The sequence below is a fragment of the Aulonocara sp. 'chitande type north' Nkhata Bay genome, linkage group LG20, assembly GCF_057382095.1.
Source record: "Aulonocara sp. 'chitande type north' Nkhata Bay isolate Kocher_YH1m ecotype deep benthic linkage group LG20, A_spYH_male_GT1.1, whole genome shotgun sequence".
Classification (NCBI taxonomy): Eukaryota; Metazoa; Chordata; class Actinopteri; order Cichliformes; family Cichlidae; genus Aulonocara; species Aulonocara sp. 'chitande type north' Nkhata Bay.
Window position 1 is genome coordinate 5,888,622 of NC_141363.1, and position 23,539 is coordinate 5,912,160.

Consider the following 23,539-nt stretch of genomic DNA (forward strand, 5'->3'; position numbering starts at 1 on the left):
TGTACTCATACACTGCACTTCTTGGCTCCCTGTGGGTACATCATCAAATAAAGCTCTGACAGACAGCTTTATTCTGATAAATGAGAAAGTAATCATCCTCCAAAGCGGCCTGCTTTTTTACAGGTACAAACATTTAGCATTTTTACTCAAGCTAGTAAACATGTTTTCACTTTGAGGTGTTATTTAGGCCAATTAATGAGATGCTTGCTTCAGTTATGTAAGTTCTGCAGGTATCTGCAGTGATCACTGATCAGAGCGCATTTTATTTAATCCAAAAGCAAAAAGTGAAAATAAAAAACACAGAAAGGACCAAAATCGATGGTATTTCTGAAAGATAATTAACTTCATTGTTCAATAGTGCAGTTTAACGTCCATGGTTAAATAAACAAATTCACACTAAAGTGAACAGACTGAAGACTCCTGCTGCTTCTGTTGTGCCCATTTCTCTTTCACACAACAGACACTTTCTCTTCTGTGACATCGACTAATAATTTGGAAAACAGAAGACAATTTATTTAACAGCAGGCTGCAAAGCAGTTCTTTGGAAATATTCCTTTTATTATTTTTTTAACAACAAGTATTTAGAAATATAATAAAAGTCAATTTATGAGAAGTTCAGTGAAGCACACACACACAATCTAATTGATCATGACTACAAAGCGCAAGATTTTTTTATACATCAGCCTTCCCTAGGTGAGCTTGAGCCCACTCAAATTGATAAAATAAAGATTTCTCATATTTGACACAACCAGAAGTAAGTTGATTTATTTAGGAAACTTTTCAATTTGAACAAAAACAAAAAAGCCAGAAAAACTGTAGTTAGCATATAAGCTAACTATACATGTACAAAACAGGTTTAATCACCAAACAACGGATTGCTTCATTAGTTTGTTTATAATAATGTTACTAAAGCAACAGTTGAATGTTGAGGTCATCCACTGGGAACAACAGTTCAATTGGGAACACTCCTCACATTCCTCAGTAGAACAAACCAGTGTTTGCATGTTACTTTCTTCCTCGAGGTGAGATTTGACTCTCAGCTGCATAAGAAGTCAAATGTTATGAAAGACTTTTCCTCCCATGATTTACCTTGCGGTTTAAAAAAGAAAGGAAAATTCTACATAATCATGCCCTCTGGGTAGCAGTATATTTTTCTTAAGACGTATGAGAAAAACTTCCTCATCCTTGAATACCAAGAGATCATATTCTGTATGTGTGATGTATGTTCTCTTTAAGTAAATCAAGTGCTGGTTTCAGTTTACTGCCAGTTGTTTAAAGACATTCTCTTTAGTGTAGATTTGCACCACAGCTGGATCTTACATATTAATAAATTCATTGTTATTCAGATGCTACGCTTTAATATGTTCACTTGGCTCTCTGCTAATATCCTGCAGTTTGGCGCTGGGCAGACAGTCTACATTTTTAGAGCTTCTTCCCTAAATTTGTTATTTTTACACTGCTGCGGAGGCAGTAAACCAAAACAATAAAGCTAACTAAAATACTAAGGTCTGATGTCGCTGCAGCTGCTCTGAATTATTTCGCTTGTAGTTAGATTTCATGGACAGTGCCATTTTGTGAAGATATTTGTCCTTGTTCTAGATTAATAACACATTGCTCAGTTTTAATATTTTAATAGGGAAATGACTGCTTATAGGCCATGAATCTCTCTGTCCCCCAACTGGCCAGATGTTGTTTAAAGGAGCTTAAATGTACACTCAAAGATAGAAAAAGGGTAAATAAAAAGTATTTAAATGCTTTGGGTTGTTGGTTTTTGTTCTTTGTATTTTAATTTCTGATTTCCGCAGTGCAAATAAATTGCAGGTACTGGTTGTCTGCAGCATGGTAATGTTCCCCTTGTCTTTCAAGTTGAAACACAAACCTTTGTTGTAAAGGCCTGACTGACTTTGTTCCCCAGTGTTATGTATGTATTTACCATCCATAATGTACAGTTGCATGTTATGGAACAAGATTAAAGTTCACAGTTCACATTAGCAAAAAAGTGCGCGACAAAAGGTCAGACACACAGAAAATGTTGGCTGTTAGTACTCAGTGGTCTTTAAAACAACTGGAGAATCACAATCGATTTTTTTTTTTTAATATAGAAATTAAAGTTAAGTTGCGGCGTTGAGGTGTTGGCTGCACCATGTCTCTACAGAAAAGCTTCATTGGACCTTAGCAAAAATCCACTGAACAAAACATATTCCTGCACTTGGTGTTTTAATATTGGTGATGACGAGGGCGATTAAAATCTCCCACAGCTGTCCTTTTAGCTTAGGATCTGGTGACTGCAAAAGCCAAAGGTTATTTCATATGAATTTTTATATGCATACATATATATAGTTAGGTAACTGCTTTTAATTGCATGCCACATGTATTATTATATTATTATCATTTAATTTTATGTCTTGTACATTTTTTTTTTATTATTTTATTTATGATTGTTATGGCCCTGTCCATAATCTGTTTTGGTGGCTGTTGTTGTCTGTGCCTTTAAGTCTTTGCAGGTCCCGGAGTGGATGAGCTGACGGCTGCTGATTGGTCCCCTGGCCATGTGATCTTCATTCAAATCCCGGACGAGTCCCCATATGTTACACCCCGGCCTAGGCAACCGGCGTGCAACGTATGAAAATAGAAATAAGAAAAAAAACACACGAGAAAAAAACTAAAGCTCTCCACCAAAATCCCAAAATGAAGGTGTCTCAAACGAAAATATTAACAAACCCATTCACAGCTATTTACAACAGACTATTTATTTACAACAAAACACCAAACTATTTACAACACGGGGGGAGATCGCGACCATGACCAACTGACACACAGGGCTTAAATACATAGAAGGAGCAATCAGGGAATGGACCACAGGAGGGAAACACAGCTGGGGCAAATTAGACCTGACGAGACAAGGAAACGTAAACTGACAACACCGAAACGTAACAATGATTAACAACAAAACTAAACTGGCACATAGCAATAACATTAGATTAGATTTTCACAGGATGAATTCAATCAATGTTTAGATATTTTAAAGGGGTCAAACAAAAAACATACAAATACTTGATGAAAGTTTAAAACTCTGAGTTAAATTTCAGGTGGCACATAAGAACTTTGTAAGCGCTGAGCTTTGTACCAGTTTACAGAGATGACTTACAATCTTTAGAACCCCAATACCTTATAAGTATCATTTGGAATACAGTGTGACTCATAAACATGCCAGGAGGCCTTTATGTCAGGCATGATTCAGTAGACCACTTCATCATAAATCAAGGAATTGATTCCAAATGTTTCACACTTTGGCTTCAACCTCTTTTATGCTGGCTTCATCTTAGAGTGATTTTTCAGATCTAGAAACATCAGGTTGAGATTTAAGTGGAACGCAAAAAACTTTAAAAAATAAATAAATAAAAGAAATAAAGAAATAAAGCCCCCTCAGTGTGAAGTATCAAGAAAGAATGTAGTTTTAAACTTGCTCTGGAAAGTAGAGAAGCATTTCGTCATTTTTTAAAATATTATACGTGCTTTTTTTAATTACACAAATACATTCAGATACTTCCTTTGTTACACGTTGCTAGGACTGGGTTGAACACCCTTTTTGCCTTCAGAACTGCTTTCATTCTTCATGGCATAGATTCAACAAGGTGCTGGAAACATTCCTCAGAGATTTTGGCCCATGTTAAAATGATAGCATCACACAGTGGATGCAGATCTGTTGGCTGTACATCCATGATGCCAGTCTCTCATTCCAACATATCCCATAGATGCTCTGTTGGACTGAGCTATGTGTGAGACTGTGGGGGTCATTTGGGTACAGTGAAAGGGATGAACATGGTCAACAACAAGCTCACTAGGCTTGGCATTTAAACAATGCTCAGTTGGTACTAAGGAGTTCAAAGTATGCCAAAAAAAGATCCATACTTTCATGTTGTTTACACCAAATTCTGACCCTACCATCTGAATGTTGCACCTTTAAGTGAGACTCATCAGGCCAGGCAATGTTTGTCCAAGGTTTTTCAGTCCAATTTCGATGATCCCATTTGAATTGTGGCTCAGTTTCCCAATCTTAGCTGACAGAAATGGCACCTGGTGCCATTCTGCTGCTGTAGCCCATCTGCTTTAACTTTCCTTGTATTGTGTTGTGCTCTTCTGCATACCTTGTAACAAGTGTTGATTTGAGTTACTGTTGCCTTTTTTACAGCTTAACACAGTCTGGTTATTCTCCTTTGACCTCTGGCATTAATAATTCATTTTTCAGCAGCAGTTGAAATACTCTGATATACCGATGTTGGCATCCAAATGGTGCCTGCTCATAACATTATTACTATTATAATAATAATAATAAATATGCTGTCGTCTCATGAACAATGAAATAACAGCATTTTAAAAAGCTGGTTATTATTTAATCAAAGCATAAAAGACTTTAATGCATATTCACATCACAATACATTACATTTTGTTTACAAACAACTGTAAAATGACAACAAATATCATGTTCGATGTGGAAGGTGGGCTCCATTAGACTCAGTTAGTGTGCATTTGAGCAACATAATATCATAATTATCATATCATATTTGATAAGATGCCGTACTTTTCTACATGTAACTGAATCAGAATAGGTGAAGCAATATTGACGTGCGTTTTGTGAAGCATTTCTTTTTTCTTTTCTTTCCTTAATGAGCTTCTGTATGTTGTTTACATGATCAAAATAAATTGAACATAAACAAACAATAAATGTAATTAAACATCCTGATGATTTTATCATATCTGGATAATCTGTTGTGAAAGGAGCAATCTTTATTATCAGTGATTAGGACCGGTAAGTTCACTCTACGACACACCGGGCTCATTTATTTAATGAGCCAGAACACAAACAGCAAACTGTAAACCACACAGGGGCCCTGGACCTGCTGTTGAATAGTTAGGATGTCTGCTCGGAAATATTTCCCATGGTATACTGTGGGAATAAGACCTTGCTCACTGTAGGTTTACACTGAGGCTCCAGGGTAGGCTTATTTAGGGTGGACTTAGAGTGACATTCCAAGACGATAGGTGGTATTAGTGTTTCAGAGGGTCCATATGACCTCAGTCTGTCTACAAGGGAAAGGTGTTGTGTGATAGAAATTTCACACAAAATAATGCCTTAATGGATAAAATGTAAAACAAAAATGTAAAAACAACAACAACAGCAAAAAGTGACCATGGTCGCGATTTTTAAAAATATGTTATCACAAGGCAAATTATCTCACAATCTCAGGATAGCCAACATGTTTTCTTATAATGAAAAGACATTTTCCTCCTGTTCTTGAGAAAACAAAGACTCAAATTAATTAGAAAATTATCTCGTGATCACATGGAGAAATATTTTCTTTTGCATAGATTACAAGGACATTATCCTATTATCTGGATAACTTTGTTATTTCAAGATATCAAGATTGAAAGAAAGCGTCACAAACCACAGCTTATATCAGCTTCTCACAGTATCTGCTGAAAAACTTTGTAACTCCTGGTATTCGCTTTATTTATTGCTCATCTTTTTTTTAGCACAAGGGAAAAAAGCAGGTAATGAAACTTGTATAATTAATAATATCAAGTTTTAGATTTTAAATGTATTAAATACTGTACAATGGTGGACTGGCTTAGAGAGATAAAATATTTGTATACATGTGGCGGCAGTTCCCATCTCACAATCTGAGCATGAGTTGGGCTACAGCGTAGATATCATAAATTCAACTCAGCACATGTGATCGCTACGAGTGAGTAATTTTTGGTGAAAAGAGTTAAAGCACTGTGATTGACCTTGTGCAGACAATAAACAGACAATAAACCCTGAGGCTACTCAGCTGTGCTGTTCTCAGTACTTCCCCACATCAAACCACTTTTCTAGACCAGAGAAGCTCCATTTCTGATGAAAGAATTTCACTTCACCGGGTCTGGGTACTTATTGTACATTTACGCAGTCTGAGGCAGTTGTATGTGTGTAATGAAGTATTTGTATGGTGTGAGGACCAAATACACAGAAAGAGAATTTAAAGAAAAAGCAGGATTTACATAATGGTGAAAAAGAAGTGCGAAATTTTGTCACACCATATAAAAAGGTTCACTTATATAACTGAAAGGATTTACATGTAAATGACTCTGTTTACTGCTCCTCATATCTCCTGAAATCTTGTCCAAAGATTAAGAGTCACACCTGTTTTAATAAAAAGCGTACAACAAGTAAATAGCATGAAAATAGTCACTATTACTGGCTAACAGATTATATAAAGTTACCAGTCTTACAGGAAGAAAAGTTATTTCATCTCTATAATAAACCACTGTTACTGCCAGTGTTAATGATGTTTTGTCATACTGTTAAAGGAAATCCTGGCTCCCACCTCTATTTCGAGTAAGCTTCTTTTTTATTGACCTGCTATGTTTAACGGTTGATTAAGGAATGGGAATACGAGCTTTTAAATGTAAATACAATTCACACACACTCACACACTGTACATACAACACAAAGTGAGGAGATTTTTGAAAGTCTATGTGTAATTTGGAAAATGTATGCATAGTTTTGACTCTGTGCATCCAATATGTTACATATCATATGCTTGATTTCAACACTGGATTCTTTAACAAAACTAAACTATAAAACTATAGACACGGTCTTGTTCTCCTCACATTAAAAAGTAGCTCTTTAAGTGTAACAATACTACTTTTTTCCCCACAATCAATATTATCACATTGCTTAATGTTCACGGCCTCTCATCCTTTTTCTTATCTTTCTTGCACACAGATGCCAATTGTGACAAGTTTAATTTAGGAGCTGCATTCCTGAACCTGTGACTACACATGAAATATGTGAAAAACACTGTAATGCTAGTTTAAGCTCGAGGGCCTAATATAAGTCAGTTATTAGAGCTTCCTCATTTTAAACTCCATAAATTAAGCAACAGACACTAACATTTACTCCTGTAATTTTCCTGTTTGATTTTCTAGAGCAGTCTGCGTAATCTGACTTGGCTTTAGTTTATACTAACCGCAGTTTTTCTGCTGTGAGAATATTTTTGTTACTTTTACTCTAAATTCTGAAAGGTGCAAACATTTTAGAGAATAAATAAGCAAAGTTTGCTTGCTCAGAATCTGTTAGAGGACACTGAATAAATGTATTTATTGCTCAGCTGAAGGTTAATGATATAATAAGATGCATCGCATAGTTGTTTTTTACATGAATCCTAGCTATACACCATAAAGCAGTTCACTGGCTCTGAAGTTGCTATTAATCTGAGTTTGCTGTGGAACTGAGATGAAAGCTTGATGAACATCAATAATGGTTTTAACAAATAATATAATTAAATGCCCTCCATACAGGCTACATAATATTATAAACCAAAACTCAGTAATATGCCTCATAACACAAGTGGTATTCTCCATTGTGGAATGGTGTTTTAATGGCAAAGTATCAGGCAAAACATCAAAATATCATGGCTTCACCCTGCTTTACATAGCTCCTCCTGGCGCTTTTCCCTCTACAGCATTTTTGCAAAAATGCCTCCGTCTTCCTATATACATTGATATGATCTCATTATTTTTAAAGACTGAGTCAAAGGCAGTTCATAAAACTACATATGAACGCAAAGGGTGGGTCTAAACGAGCTTTGCATAACAAAAGGTCACCAGCTAGTATGCTGTGGTTAAAGTTCTCCTCATGAGGCTCTCAGATGGGATCGAAAGGGGATAGGCTCCGCGGTCTGTATCACATTTGCTGAAGTTTCTGAGTTCTTGAAACCAACTTGCTCCAAGAGTTATGATGCTGAGGAATGTCGGCAGTGTTAAACTCCAAAGTTCTTTCCCTGTGCGTACCTGGGAAGGCAAAGTGCCAAACGGAAAGAAATGAAGGGTCCATTCACCCAAGAAGAAGAGAAGAAGATGGAGGTGCATCAAACTGTCATCCAAGTCCAGGAATTTTATGACGACTTCAGGTTGGGAGGATCTGTATGGAGCTTTGAAGAGAACATATCAGACTAAATTAGTAATACTGAAGAAGCAAATATTGCAATTCAGTGCTGCAGATCCATAAAGTTAGGAGACTCAAAAGAGACTGTGTCATTGTGGCTTCACTTCATGGTCCCCAGTGTGGGATTATACAGTAATACAAATTGCCCTTATTTAGACAAATGTGCTGTATCCAGAAGCACACAGTACAGTAAAATCAGATACTTGACAGATTTATTCACCAACCTCTTTCTTCCCATTTTAAACAAATGCCCAATTTACTAAAAATATACTACAAGTTTCTGCTTAAAATAAGTAGGAAGAGTCAAACACTTGTGTATATGTTTTGTGTCTATTTTATAAATTAGCACACTGTCCATTGATCACAGCATATTTAAACACCAGGAATCTATTCAAGCTACAGTTTGTTAGAGAAAAGTGCTTGCTCTGGATTTGTGGTGGCCCACTACAATCCTAATTTAGATTTGTAAATGTCACAGCATTTTCCTTTCAGTATGAGAACCTCCCTCATGCTTGAAAGTTAACTTTTGACTGTCCAGGCTTGTCAAACTGAAGGAAATTTCAGCTCCCTAACAATTACGGGCAGTTCCAAGAAGCAGCTGATAGCACTTGTTTGTGCAGCCTATGAAACTTATGAACAGCTATTACCCTGCACTTATGTGGCGATTTAAAGTGCTGCATGCTGCTGAAGTTCAGGCTTTTCGCCCAGTGATTTATCATGGGATGTTTTCCGCACAGCTATTGAACAAACTGCTATTCATCAGAGCTGACTTGAAATTGTGTTAGCTGGTCTTGAATCATCAGCAGGAGAAAATCGATTTCTATCACTACGTAAAAAACAAACGTAAGGTAAGCCCAAAATAAATTAAATGTCAATGACGAACCACTGGAAGAAAAAGTTACCTATTCTGTCTGATAACAGGCTAGACGATGTGCCTATCAGTTATATTTATAAGAAAAAAAGTACCAGTCACACCACTGCTCTAGAGAAACCATCCATCTATTTTCTTCCATCTAATTCAGGGTTGAGAGGGGGGCTGGAGCCTGGAGGGGGCTGGAGGTGTCATAGCTTGAGAGGCGGGGTACACCTGGACACGTCGCCAATCTCTAACACAGAGAGACTGACAACTACTCACATTCACATCTAGGATCAATTTCGAATTCCCAGTTAACCTAACTCCAATAATTGCACGTCGGAGAACCCATAGACCCGGGGAGAACATGCAAACTCCACACAGAAAGGCCCCAGTCAGAGGGTGGAGTTAAGCCCAGGGTCTTTTTGCTGTGAGGCAACTGTGCTAACCACCTTGCCAACATGCTAGAAGATGTCCACCTAGAAGAACCTAACTCAATACTGGTTTTCTTGTTAGGTAGTGCAAGCCATTGCTGAAAACATATTTTACACGAAGCGAAAAGTCTGGGTGTTTTTCTCAAACTGTGTCCATGTGAGAATAGCACAGCTGTCCAAAGCAACTGTGCGGACATATTTTTTGTCCTGTGGGCTCTAAAGGCAGCACCGTACAGATAAACCAGAGTAATTCAAGTGCAGGATCTGGCTTGTCAGAAAGTAGAACTGCTGACAATGTCAACATTTCTGTCTGGGCATTTTCTGAAGTTCATGTTAAATTTATTATAAGCGTCTTGTCAGCACAAGGTTTACTTCTGTCACTCTTTAGGCTCATTTATGGATGCAATCAAAATTCACAAAAGTAGAGAGAGAAAAAGGATTGTCTCAATATCATTTTTACAGAAATAATCAGACTGACCTTGACAGACAAAAATCACGACACTCCGGGTCTGCATCGGTCACAACACAACGGCAGCGCGGTGTCTCTGCCCCCTCGTGTTGGGACGGCTGAACACCACGTCGTTTTCGCTGACGTCCTCTGTAGTTCGACATTCCGTACGGCACAGTGCGCCTTAGAAGGACAGAGAGAGGCCTTTTTTCAGCATTTAGCAACAGATGAGCAAAACAAAGCAAAAATAGTAAATGGAGCAGATACATCAGGACCTTCACACTGTCAGTGCTCAAACCCTACGCAGAAAAAAATTTGTTTTAAGTTTTAATTATTCATTTTAAAGCAATTTTTAAACAACTACATTTTTCTGTTCTCCAGTGAACCAGGGAACATTTGTTCTTTTGACAATGGAAAATGCAGCCAGAAAGGTCAGTGAAACTGAATAAAAAACAAACCTGACATATGACTTCGATATATCACATTTATAATGTCAGCATCCATCACCATATTGTCTATTCTGGCCCTAATCCTCGCATCTGGATAACATTTAGATTCCAAGTGCCAGGTAGGCATCACTTCTTTTCTTTCTCTTTCCACTCATCTCTTTTCAACCATGTGTGATTGATTCTGTGAAAAATAAGGATCTATATAGAGGCCTTTATATCTTTAGGACCTACGAGGTTCTGGGGAAGGGGGGGGGGGGGGGGGGGTCTGCTGACAATGTCAACATTTTATTGTCTGGGCATTTCTGTATGACAAATAAAAGATTCGTTGAATTGACAGATAAAAGCCTTTCTTTTGTAGATTTGACAGATTATGTCAGACTGCCTGCTGCTTATAACTGACTGAGTACCTACAGTGTTGCTGGCATCTTGCTGGGCTGCCTTTACTGTGTCTTTTTCCACTGGAACTTCAGCCTGTGTAATTAACTTCAGGGTGAAATGCATTTGAACCTAATACCTGTTCAATCTAAAGTCGGGGCTGTGAGTCAGAGATCACGCTCAATGTAGCGAAATGCTGTTGTCAGCTGGGGCAGTTATTCCAAAGTGAAAGAAGGGATTTGAGGAAAGCTTTACTTTAAACACTCTTACAATGTGTAGGATCTTTTTGATCAAACTTGTACACACAAATACTTCAAAGTTAGTCTTGTAAGCAAGAACAAAAGGATGGAACATTTGGGATTTCTCCTCTAACTAAGGGTTTGCTATGTTTTTGTTTCAAAAGCATCGAATCCTTTTGGGAATCTTCTGTTTCAGTGCAGTGCTCCAACCATGTAAGAACAAGTTTTCAACACGCACATAATGCACCTAATACTTGCTGCAATAGAGTTACTGGTATTATTTTCACCTTTGTGTGTGTGCGTGTGCGTGTGCAGACCTTCCCTAAGTGTGGGGCCCGCCCCCTAGGGGGGGCGCAGAGCCATTGCAGGGGGAGCGCGGCATGAAAAGGGAAACAACAAAACAACGCTTGGACACTGCTAGCACGGGGCGCCCACACAAACGCAAAGCAGGAGATGAAGCATCGCTGAATATGTTTCCAAACCAACTTCATTCTAAGCCAAAGACTAGAAAATATGGTGAAGCATATCTTCTCTTTGGTTTCACCTGCACAAGTGCCAAGGTAGGTCTCCCCTGCAGAATTGGTTTTCCCTGCCTCGAGAGCATGCGCTGGGCTCTTCAAATCACGGACAAACAGTATCCCACATTCTTGATTTTTAGTTCACAAACACTTGTTGTAATAAATACCTACTCCTGACATTTTGGCGATATTAGCTCTTTATACAGTAAAGTTACAGTGGGATACAAACAATATCAGGCCGTACCTGCCACGATTTGTTCCCTCGGTTCAAATCATGGACAAACAGTATCCCACAGTTGTTCATGTTTTTAAACCCATTTTGCACAGAGAGGCATTTTTTGAAAAATGTATTGATAGCAATGTTGAATATTATTACACAGGACAAAAAAACAACTACAAAAAAAGTTTGGGAACCACTGGTGTAAAGTGTCTGATCTCGCAACAGTATCAAATTCTGCACATCAAATTCAGATTTCCTTTTAAGTTAGGCCAAGCACCACATTTAGTAAGATTTTCATAACTTTTTATAACTTTTAAATAATCCTGCTCAGGAACGGACAAACAGTCAAACCAATCTAGTCACAAATCCTCTTTGGCTGAAGTCTTACAGATAAATATTCTTCTCAGTTAGTTAGCTGGCTTTTTATTTCCAGCTATAGGACTCATCATCTAACTTGTGGCTGCCACTTGCAGTTTGAGTTCAGCTAAAGATCTGTAAAGTAAGGTAAAGGCAGATGCCCAAACACCTGCCAAAGTTCTAAAACCTTTTTGTTATGTCAGTTTCTCCTATAGTGGGTGTGTCCTTACACACATATTTCAACCTCTGACCATGTCTTCACGTCAGATTTTTTCAACAAAAAAAAAAAAATCTGAAACTAAACCAAATCCTTGGTAGACGTATAGCATCTTAGACTGCCCCTTTTTGTATTTGTAGTTGAGATGTTTGCTGCTGACAGCAAACATCAACTCGACTCCTTTTTTTCTCCTGCCATAACTTTGACAACTTGTCTAAGAAACACCCCTTATCAAGTGTTTTTCACCAGTTAATAGCAGTAGTAAAGGCTATAGCTATATAAAGCTAAATACATAACTTAATTAACATAGAATCAAATAATCATTAAAGATGTAACAATACTTACTTAATTGTTCCCACACAATCTGTTACTACCCAATCCTAAATATATCTGTCAAACCATTTCAGCCAGCGCAATGAAGAAATCTGTCATTGCATTTTATCAATAGACAGACTTAGGCTATGACTCATGGCGTGCACGGAAAACACAATAAATGCACTAACTTTGGTAAATAATATCCTCCACCTGCCTGATTCCAAACTCTTGCAGGAACACTGGCAATCTGTTGGGCCTGCCATCACTTGAATCTGGTGCCTCGGGGTGGGTAACTGGGTGTAACTGCAATGTGTGGTGCCTCTAGTGCACGGCTCCTATTTCAGTTGCAAAAAAAAGCCACGTGCCAATCTTCGTCTGAAAGACTAAATTGCTACTTCTTATAACTCCTGACAAACGAGGAGACGTTGTGCAACCTCTGGGATTCTTGCACAAAAGCGGATTGAACTTAATAAAGCGTGCCTTACTCGGGGGTGTTGATCCAGATGATATCCAAGTGGCAGTAGTAGACGCACTCTTTATCCTTGTAGGAATAGCAGGTGCAGCGCTTTTGTCTGGACTTTGCTTCTGTTGTCTCAGACAGCTGTGAGTCAGCGGAACCCCGGGAGCCAGACACCTTTGAGTCCAATTGGACCATGCCGCGGGACGCCAAGATACCGTTATTAGAAGCAGCTATGTTTAAAAAAACAAAACAATAAAAAATAATAGTAAACAGCTAAATCAGAAGTTCTTCATAAATAAAAAAGGTACTGAGTGCATTCATAAACAACCTTAAAAAATAAATATATCTTATTGCCTACCTTGCAAGACAATAACTGCCAGTATCTTGAAAAGCACGACTCTTGCGAGGATGGACAGCATCTTTGCCATGTCTCAATATATTCCACAAAATAAAGCAAACGCCTGACGAGGAAGCAAATTAATCTCCAACCATCATCGATCCATTAACTTTGGCGCGTGTCCGTGTGCAGTTCATGTGGTCCGCAGATGAAAAAACAAGTGTCGGAGGACGTCGTCTTTCATTCTAATGACTTCACCTGCAATTTTTACACTGAGGTGAAGGGAACGTGTTTATTCTAATCCAAGCTTCAGACTGCCGCAGTCGCAAAACAAGTGCGGTCTTTGGAGCGAGGCGAGGAACAAACCCTTGAAGTCGCTTTGCCTTTTAAGACATGCGGGACTTCGGAGGGTACACGCCCACACCTCTCCTAGCACCCACCCTCTGTCAGATGCAGCAGCAGTGTATGTATTTACATATATGCCTATTCATACTTATTTATTTAATGCTTTTACTCGTTTTTACTGGACACCTTTATGAATAAATCAATGAATGAATATTAATACTCTTGAATAGTAATGCTCTTATAACCCATAAAAAGGTATTGCTCAGTGATGGATAAAAGAGACAAACGTGGTCTTGATAGTGAAATAAGTCCTTCAGCTGCACTAATCAGTGCTGTCCTGTTGCCACCCACTGACTGGCGCATATTATCCATAAGTTGAGGGTATGAACTCAACACACAGAGACCCCACCCCAACTAGGAGACTGAAGCCAGGAGCTTTCTTGGTGTGCTGCCCAGAACCACTTATCACTTTTTGCTATTTTCAAGTTTATAGTACAGCTGATTTAAACAAACCCACTTCTAGGCCATCTTGGTGTTGCTGCCACACAGGAAGTGTATTTCCCCCTTTATAGGCCTTTTAATTTTATGGGTAGAGCTTGTTACTAAGTCAGCTGTAAACACTTTTTTAATATATAAATATCATTAAAGTCAGTGTTTTAATTCATTCAAGCCTATTTATGATTTCATTTTAGTGTATTTAACGTGTGTGTGGTTAGCATTGTCACCTCACAACTAGAAGATCATGGGCTCAAATCCACCTGCCACCCAAGGATTGAGTTCCTATGTTCTAAGTTGTTTCTGACTTTCTCCCACAGTCCAAAGACACACATGTTAAGTTGACTGACAATTCTAAATTGTCCGTAGATGTGAGCGTGAAGGATTGTCTGTCTTTCAGTGTTTACACTGCAATAGACTGGAGACCTGTGTAGGTTGCAATTTTTTTTTACACAGCTTTCCTTCTGTGCATTTTTGCAAAAAAGGAGTTACAGTAAAAAGATTTGCCTTTGAATGTAGCAATTTCCTCTCAACTTCCAGACCAGATAAAAGGTTTATGCTAGAGTTGCTGGTGTTTGGCGTGCAAATAAAGTAAACTTAGCAGTTTGCAAACGACCTGGGACCCCATACAAAACTGGATCAGTTACGTGGCCACCACCTATCAAGAACACAAGCCAGAATGAAGAGACTTGGAAGAGACAGCCAAAGCAACAAAGGTGTTTTACACAGGACAGGAATGTTGTTGACTGATCCAATTAATCATCAGAACTTGTCTGGTGATGAATGTAAGACAAACATATCAAGCATTTAGTGACTGATTTACAACCAAATCGAAAATATCAGTCATATTTCAGTGAGAGCCAGTTCCAGCCCAGCTCTGAACAATGAGGGAGGAATAAGTTACATTTCTAAGTCATGAAGTAGTAATAGACACATGGAACTAACACTGAAAATTCAAGCAGCAGCATAAATCATTAAATGGCGCCGGTGAGGTCGGCTGCCGTGCTGGATGCTCTGCCCTAACTTCTCCACTTTTTGCAGTTTTTCGTCACTTTTTGCTATATCTGCGATAATCTTGCATGGGCATCATGCAAAACACACAAATCCGCTACAGTAGAGACACTTTGGTTTCTATTGGTCTGCAGTACACGAACATTTCACCATGTTTAACTCCGGACCCAACCTGGCCAAAGGAGATCCTGAGAGAGAACAAAGGACGCGACCCTAAGCGACGGCCTCGAGGTAAAAGAGCCGGCATCAGGAACAGGCTACGGGCTCGCGCACACCGCGCACCCATGCCCAGTATCCTGCTAGCCAATGTTCAATCCATCGAGAACAAGCTTGATGACCTCAGAGCCAGAATCAAGTTCCAGAGAGACATTCGGGACTGCAACCTCCTCTGCTTCACCGAGACTTGGCTGAACCCAGCGATACCAGACCACGCCGTGCAGCCGACGGGGTTCTTTTCGGTTTACCGCATGGACAGGACAATGGAGTCGGGGAAGAAAAGAGGTGGTGGAGTGTGTTTGATGGTGAACAACAGATGGTGCGACAGCACAAACATCTCCCCACTCACACGCTCTTGCTCGCCCAATCTGGAGCTTTTGATCGTTAAGTGTCGCCCTTTCTATCTCCCTCGGGAATTCACTGCGGTCATTGCCTGCACTGTTTACATTCCGCCTCACGCGGACTCGGACACTGCCTTATGTGAGCTACATGAGGCTCTCACACATCAACAAACACTTCACCGAGATGCCGCACTCATTGTTATGGGAGATTTTAACAGAGTGAATCTCAAACGGACATTTCACAACCTTCACCAGCACATCAACTGCCCCACCTGGGGCACGAGGACATTAGACCACTGCTACACCCCGTTCAAGAACTGTTACAAGGCTCAACCCCTGCCGGCATTTGGAAAATCGGACCATTCCGCCATCTTCCTCATACCTGCTTACAAACAAAGGCTAAAGCAGCAACCACCAATCAGGAGGGAGGTCGCTCGCTGGACGGACCAATCGGTGGCCGCGCTGCAGGACGCACTGGATGACGCAGACTGGGACATGTTTCGGCGCAGCTCTGATGACATCAACATGTTTACGGAAGCGGTTGTGGGATTTATCGGGAAACTAGCGGACGACACAGCAGAAAGAACTATCATCCGAACGTTTCCCAACCAGAAGCCGTGGGTGGATAAAAACATCCGCGACGCTCTGAGATCACGCACCGCTGCCTACAATGAAGGGCTTGTCTCCGGTAATATGGACCTATACAAGGCTGCGTCCTACAACGTGCGCAGCGCGGTCCGAAAGGCAAAGCGGAGCTACGGGGAAAAACTAGAGTCACAGCTACGACAGTGCGACTCTAGGAGCCTGTGGAAAGGACTGCGGACTATAACGGACTATAAACGACCAGCTTCTTCAATGATGAATGCCGATGCTTCACTGGCTGATGAGCTGAACACGTTTTATGCTCGCTTCGACGCCGCAGCAATTAAAACAACAAACGGCTGCGCGCGCTCGGAGTGCACCAGTGAAGAAAATGCATTCGTCATCACAGAGCATGCCGTGAGGAACACCTTCAGGAGGGTGAACACCAGGAAGGCAGCAGGACCAGATGCAATCCCTGGCCGGGTCCTTAGAGCCTGCGCTGATCAACTAGCACCGGTGTTCACGGAGATCTTCAACCTCTCCCTGGCCCAAGCTGTGGTTCCCACGTGCTTCAAACGGTCCATTATTGTCCCTGTTCCAAAGAAACAACAGCCCGCTTGCCACAATGACTACCGTCCAGTAGCACTGACTTCAATTGTGATGAAGTGTTTTGAAAGACTGATGAGAGATCACATCACTTCTTCACTTCCTCCCACCATCGACTCACTTCAGTTTGCTTACCGGACTAATCGTTTCACAGACGATGCCATATCTCACCTGCTCCACACATCCCTGAGTCACCTGGACACTGGCAGAGGGAATTATGTTAGGATGCTGTTCGTGGACTACAGTTCAGCATTCAACACAATAATTCCCTCTAAGCTTTTCACCAAGTTGACGGATCTAGGACTCAGCTCATCACTGTGTCAGTGGATCCTCAACTTCCTCACAGACAGACCCCAATCAGTGAGGGTAGGAAAACAAGTCTCCCCCTCCATCTCACTCAGCACTGGAGTGCCTCAGGGCTGTGTTTTAAGCCCCCTGCTGTACTCACTGTACACTTATGACTGTGTAGCCACATCCAACACCACCTCCATTGTCAAGTTTGCTGACGACACTGCTGTTGTGGGCCTGATCTCCGACAACATCGAGACGGCCTACCTGGAGGAGATTAGGAACCTGGAGACCTGGTGCCAGGAGAATAACCTCCTCCTAAACATCAGCAAGACTAAGGAGCTGATCGTGGACTTCACTACAAAGCAGGCGAGGAATTACAAACCCCTCATTAGGGCTGGGCCATATTATACCGTTCACGGTAATACCGGTATAATGTTAGGCAACGATAGGAAAATGAAATATCGCGATAGAATGGGAGTAAAACGCGCATGCGCAGTGCCTTTGTTTTCATACGCACATGGCCGATTGTTGGTTTGTAAAAATGGTGCAACTTCCGTGATGTGGAACTGGTTTGGTGTTTGTCCGTCAGATACACAACAAAGCACATTTTTTTGCAGAACATGCAAGCGGCCGTTGTTATTGTCGTATTTGTCGGACTAAGATGCTCTTAAATCTGGGAGTAATCTGGGTCCCAAACTCCGTATATTTGACTTCAGGTCAAACAACACTGCAGCATCACTGAGAGTTGAAAACTGTCTAAATTCTTTGATCTTTAATAAAACGATCAGCATTGCTGCTTTACCAGGTGTAACTATAAAGTTTAACTTCCAGGCATCCATGAAAACAAAAGTTATTACATTTAACGGAGTTAGAAGTTAGCAGGAAGCTAGCGGAAGTTAGCTCGCTAGTTTCGCTAGTTACCTAAGCATGATATAGCATGTTCTGACTGAGAGATTTCTGAAAAAATTCAAACGTACAGCTCTGCTATCACTTCCAACATAAATGAAGACAGGAAACTAAACAGCAGTGACGTTTGTAGGGTTACTGAAGTTGGGCTAGCTGGTATATAATGATGTGCTACGTGATCGCTAGCGACACAGCTATGTTAGCATAACATAAACAGTGAAGCTGGAGGACGAACACTAACACTTTTCCACTTATAAAAGTTAACGTGAAGGTTCCTCATGGTTAGAGACAAATGCAATCGCATGGCAGGATGCTGTAAACGGACCAAACTTCAGTCAGGAGAACAACTGAGATAATCCATCCACAATACGAGGTTAGTCATTAATATACTGCAACAACATGGGAATAGAGCAGCTGCCAGAGAATTCAACATTAATGAATCAATGGTACAGAAGTGGAGGAAGCAAGAAGAATGAGTTTAATAAAGTTTGATTTATCTGACTGCTTTGTTTCGCTTAATGTGCCTTATAATCCCGTGTACCTTATGGTCCGAAAAATGCGTACTGCACACTGCAGTTTAATGTTGCAAAGCACCTCTTTTTAACTTCAGTGGATATTATACATGGTTATGCTCAGGATATGTCAGCCCATTTCTACTGGAAATGCCTTTTGGTTAAACTTTCAGCAAGGAATTTGCATTTGCACTGTTACATTTTTATAAAGCTTTAATGTACATAAAAACCAGCTTCTTGTTTACGTGAAAATAAATGGAAGGTTGTCTTTTTGCGCTAGTAATGTTGTGGAGTTGTATTTTGTCTCGCATCAATTATATCGTCAGTTATATCGTTATCGCAAATTTTCAAATATATATCGTGATAAATATTTTTGGCCATATCGCCCTGCTCTACCCCTCATCATCAGTGGCACGCCAGTGGAGAGAGTGGACAGTTTCCGATACCTGGGTGTCCACATCACTCAGGACCTGTCATGGTCCTGTCACATCAACACCCTGGTTAAGAAAGCCCGTCAGCGTCTCTTCTTCCTCAGAAGACTTAGAGACTTCCATCTGCCACTGAAGGTGCTCAAGAACTTCTACTCCTGCACCATCGAGAGCGTCCTGACGTCAAACATCTGCACCTGGTTTGGGAACAGCACCAAGCAGGACAGACGAGATCTGCAAAGGGTGGTGTGCTCAGCAGAACGCATCATTCAATCAGAGCTCCCTGTCCTGCTGTCCATCTACACCAAGCGGTGCAAGTCCAAAGCTAGGAAGATTATGATGGACCTCTCCCATCCCAACAATGGACTCTTCTCACTGTTGAGGTCTGGGAAGCGCTTCCGCTCCCTTAAGGCCAAAACAGAGAGAATGAGGAGGAGCTTCTTCCCCCAGGCTATTCGGGCCCTGAACCAGGTGTAGGACTGGACTCTCCCAAACACGTCACTATAAGACTGGACTCTCACACACGTCACCACACGCACCACCACACATTTCCTATAATCCTATAATTCCTATAATTTATAATCCTTATCTTTATAATCTCTTCTGCTATTTGCACATTCTTTACTGTAAATTCCTAAGTTAATTTGTAAATTTTTGTAGTAAATTGTAAATATTGTAAAACTTTTCTTCTGTCATTTAATGGTCGGGCATTGTACAGCTACAAGCATTTCACCCCCATGTCATACTGTGTATGGTTGTGTGTGTGTGTGACAAATAAAATTTGAATTTGAATTTGAAATCAAGAAAGCAGCCGGGGGGGGGGGGGGGGGGGGGGGGGGGGGCGCGCATTACTGATGTACATCACATACAGAAATAGTCAGTTAAGATGTTGGATGCTGAAAAATTGCAAACCCAACCAAATCAACCCCACAGACCACAAAGGGTTTGTGAATGAGGGTGCTCAAGTGAATAAAAACAAACATATCTCGCTGAGGCTCCAACTCCAATTTCCTTTCAACTGGCTTTCCATCTTGAGGCAGCGATCATTCATGAGCAAACCTGCTAATATCTTCATAGTTTCTTAAACATTACGGTGTGTATCAATGTTGTTTTGTATTGTTCAGTTTCTTTCTATCATATAAACAATACACAGATGATTCATTTAGGAAAAAGAGAAAAAAAAAAGGAAATACAAAATAAAGCAAAACACACTCCAGTATCACTTCACCTGTTCTGAATCAGATTACATATCAAAAAGGAGCGCAAAGAAATGCTCATTTCTCAAATATGGAAGTGCTTTTTTCCTATTTGCAGAAATAGCTGTCTAAAAATAAACTATAAGATAAAGTGTAGATTATGATTAGGCTTGATTTAAAAGTTCTTCCTGGAATTGGTGTCATTAAACCTAGAAAATGCATCCACATTTATATGAACACTACTGAAAAACTTACTTAGATACATTGGTGTAATGATCCAAAGTATATAATGTTTACCTTCTAATTCTCTGGATAGTCTGCATTAAGTATTCTGGATTAGAACTTTCCTACTGAAGCATCCAAGCAAACTTAAATCTGTCTGACTCTTGAGTGCCCTCTGGTTCCTTCCCAAATTCCCCAAGGCTAAGGTTTTGTGCCATATCCCAGTTCTCTGGCACAATCCCCAAGCTGGGAAACAGAAAGAATTCCAGATTAATTAAGACCATATTCTGTTTTCTTTTTCCTGACCAGTGTTATGGAGACAGAAAGCTATCAGAAAACTGAATATGTGGTTTAGGAGTCACATAATGTACCCATGATTTCAAGGTATCATTTTGGGTTTTCTGTGAAGGATCTCTGCAATCTGGGTGGATGAATCTGATGTTGCACTCTGGCTTCATGATGCTGATTATGTACCAAGAACTAGGCAGTCAAAACAGAATAAGCATGTTACAAAATCTCCTTGGATACCTTGGTTTGGCATAGCTGATCATGGATATTAAACTGAAGCTGTGGAGTGTGAAACCTAATAGCAGGCCTTATTTAATTAAACTTTTCTAATTTTACTCATGAAACATAACAGTCTATTACCAATACCATTCTAAAAATCCACCCCGAACCTACCCCGTTTTCCCAATTGGAAATTTCTGTTATTTCCCAAATTGTTGTAGCAATTGTAAATAATACATCTATTTTCTCTTCGCTTTGACTCAAGAAATCATGCATATAGTTACATATTATAACACGTGTATTCTTATGTTCACTTTCAGCCTGCCAAAAGTGTTTATTATAGCTGTGCTTTTGGCAGAGGGAATCTCTTTGCAGCACATTCTAGCCTGACCTGGGAGACATGAGGGAGCATAATACATTAAAGAAGCATTCCAGCTAACACTTTGTCCTGTTTTTCTTGCCCTCCTATGTTTTATTAGAAAACATTTTGTGTGTGCTAAATCTGGGGATTTCCACGCTCATTATCCTGTGGAGCTCCTAAGGTAAGGAGTGGAAAAAACAATAAACAGGTGGTATTAAGATGGATAGGGATATAAGCCTATTGAAATGAATCTGATGAACTCATGTAAAATGAGCGGTGGTTAGCACTATCATCTCACAACAGGGAGGTTCTTTTATAGATTTAAGGGCCTTTCAAGGGTTTCTCCCAGATATCCCTGGAGCGCTCTGGTTTTGCACCCACAGTCCAAAGACATGCATGTTATGTTAACTGGTGAATCTTTAGCCATATGTGTGAGAAAACTGACAAGTAATTTGTGACAATCCTTAAAACTCCCTGAAAAGCCTTCAGCTGATCCAAAATGCTGCAGCGGGAATACTGACAGGAACTAGAAATAGAGAGAATATTTCTCCCATATTGGCTTCTCTTCATTGGCTCCCTGTTAAATTCAGAATCAAGTTTAAGAATCAAGTCTAAGAGGGGTCTTGAATCCCCATCTTATCCAAAAGACCTCATAGTACCACGTTACTCTAGAAGAGCACTTCAGGCTCAAACTGGTGGTTTACTTTGGGTTCCTAGATTCTTTAAAAGTAGAATGGGAGGTAGAGCCTTCATTGTTCTGTGGAACCATCTCCCAGTTTGAATTTGGGAGAAAGACGCCCTCTTTACTTTTAAGATTAGACCTAAAACCTTCCTTTTGGCGAATGCTTAGACCTGGATAAGGTGACCCTGAATCCTCCCTTAGTTATGTTGCTATAACCCTAGGCTACGAGGGGCTTCCATTGATCTACTGTTTCTTGTTCACTCACCTTTTTCTCTCTATGTGCTTATCCTGCCCTCACGACACGTGACCATGTGAAGCTAGACAGCAAGCGAACAAAATAGAGGAGATCTTCCACACAAGGCTTGCTTTTCTTGCTTTTAATGAAGATCCTTTAAAGCCTTATCTCTCTCAAGGCTTCTCCTTGCTATTTCTTATTTGTAATTGAAATATACAGAAAATGAAAATAAATTGCTAGCTAATACACATCTTAATGACAAACTTAGCCTAGCTTAACACGTGCGTTACATTAGCATCGCAGTTCACTCCAGGTAAACACATATAAAGGTTGTTTCTGAACATATTAATACTCCAAAGACGAACGTTTCCCAAGGTACAAGCGTGTAGGGCACTCTTAGCGTGTACATGAACTCGTTCACTCTTTTAATACTGCCGAAGCACTTTTCACAGCATTAACGGAGAAAACACGTCAAAGATATGCGAATAATCAGAGCGCTCCCTCACTCCCGTTTCCGCACGTACAATACAAAGATTGCTTGTGATAACGATGTCTCACCCTGAGCAAATTTCGAACCCAGACATTTTAACTGTTTTTAGCATGAGTTACTTATAATATTTCTTAACTTTGAACTTATTTATTACTTTGCTTATGTAACTTAATCAGACTATGCATTAACTATTGACTTCTGACCAAAAGGCATAACAGTGCTTATGTACTCTGCATTTAATTATTAGCTATTATTAATGTCTTGTTCACTTCCACGGGGTAATTTTTGTCCTGTGTCTCTCCCATCACCTCTGACCGGTCATGGTGACTTACTTAAGATGTTTCGTCTGGATGCAGACAAGGGTTTCAACCAATTTTTGTAAGACTCTGCAGAAATATGTATGGCTGTGCTGAACTTTCCATGAACGGAACATCCTTCCAAGGTGAGGATTATAACACTAAACACAGCAAGATAGCGCTCAAATGAGTAGCAGCTGATCCCGTCTACCCCAGAGGTTTCCTGCTTTGCGGTATTGTTGTTGAAGAGCATATGGTTTACCATGACTGATGACTAGCACTTGCTGGAAATTGTATGACCTCCGTGATGCTTCACATTAAGTTGGCGGTATTGTGAGTATGCAAAACCCACAGAGTGGTTGAATCAATATTGTCAAACTAAAACAGTCACAGAGGGCCTGTGAAAGAATGACCTAAATTTGAGATGACAGTTTAAATTGGAAAATAAAGTTAGAATTTAACTTTATATCCACAGAAGACACAGGGTGCACATTTAAAAGAGAGAAACCCATGTGGATTCACCCCCAAATACAATTTGCATTCCAAGACACTTGTGATGGAGCTGTTTTTTTTCTTGTTGCATAAAGACTTAAACATAAGCGGTT

At 40.1% G+C, this 23,539-nt stretch overlaps 1 protein-coding gene across 1 annotated transcript; it reads right to left on the minus strand.

Moving 5' to 3' along the window:
- Positions 1–4,386: 4,386 nt before the first annotated feature.
- Positions 4,387–13,660, minus strand: edn3b (endothelin 3b). The gene is made up of 4 exons (XM_086278435.1): positions 13,234–13,660; positions 12,901–13,105; positions 9,756–9,908; positions 4,387–7,976 (listed from the first exon to the last, which is right to left on the minus strand). The coding sequence occupies exons 1-4, from the start codon at positions 13,301–13,303 to the stop codon at positions 7,952–7,954; spliced, it is 453 nt and encodes a 150-aa protein (XP_086134561.1). The 5' UTR covers positions 13,304–13,660; the 3' UTR covers positions 4,387–7,951.
- Between the last annotated feature and the right edge of the window lie 9,879 nt (positions 13,661–23,539).

Bases quoted from the DNA above. Each gene is read 5' to 3' on its own strand.
- edn3b (XM_086278435.1), bottom strand. From the start codon at position 13,303: ATGGCAAAGATGCTGTCCATCCTCGCAAGAGTCGTGCTTTTCAAGATA. The intron at 13,106-13,233 runs GTAGGCAATAAG...TTTTAAACATAG, and splicing joins GGCAGTTATTGTCTTGCAAG to CTGCTTCTAATAACGGTATC. The intron at 7,977-9,755 runs GTCAGTCTGATT...TTCTCTTCAAAG, and splicing joins CGTGATTTTTGTCTGTCAAG to CTCCATACAGATCCTCCCAA.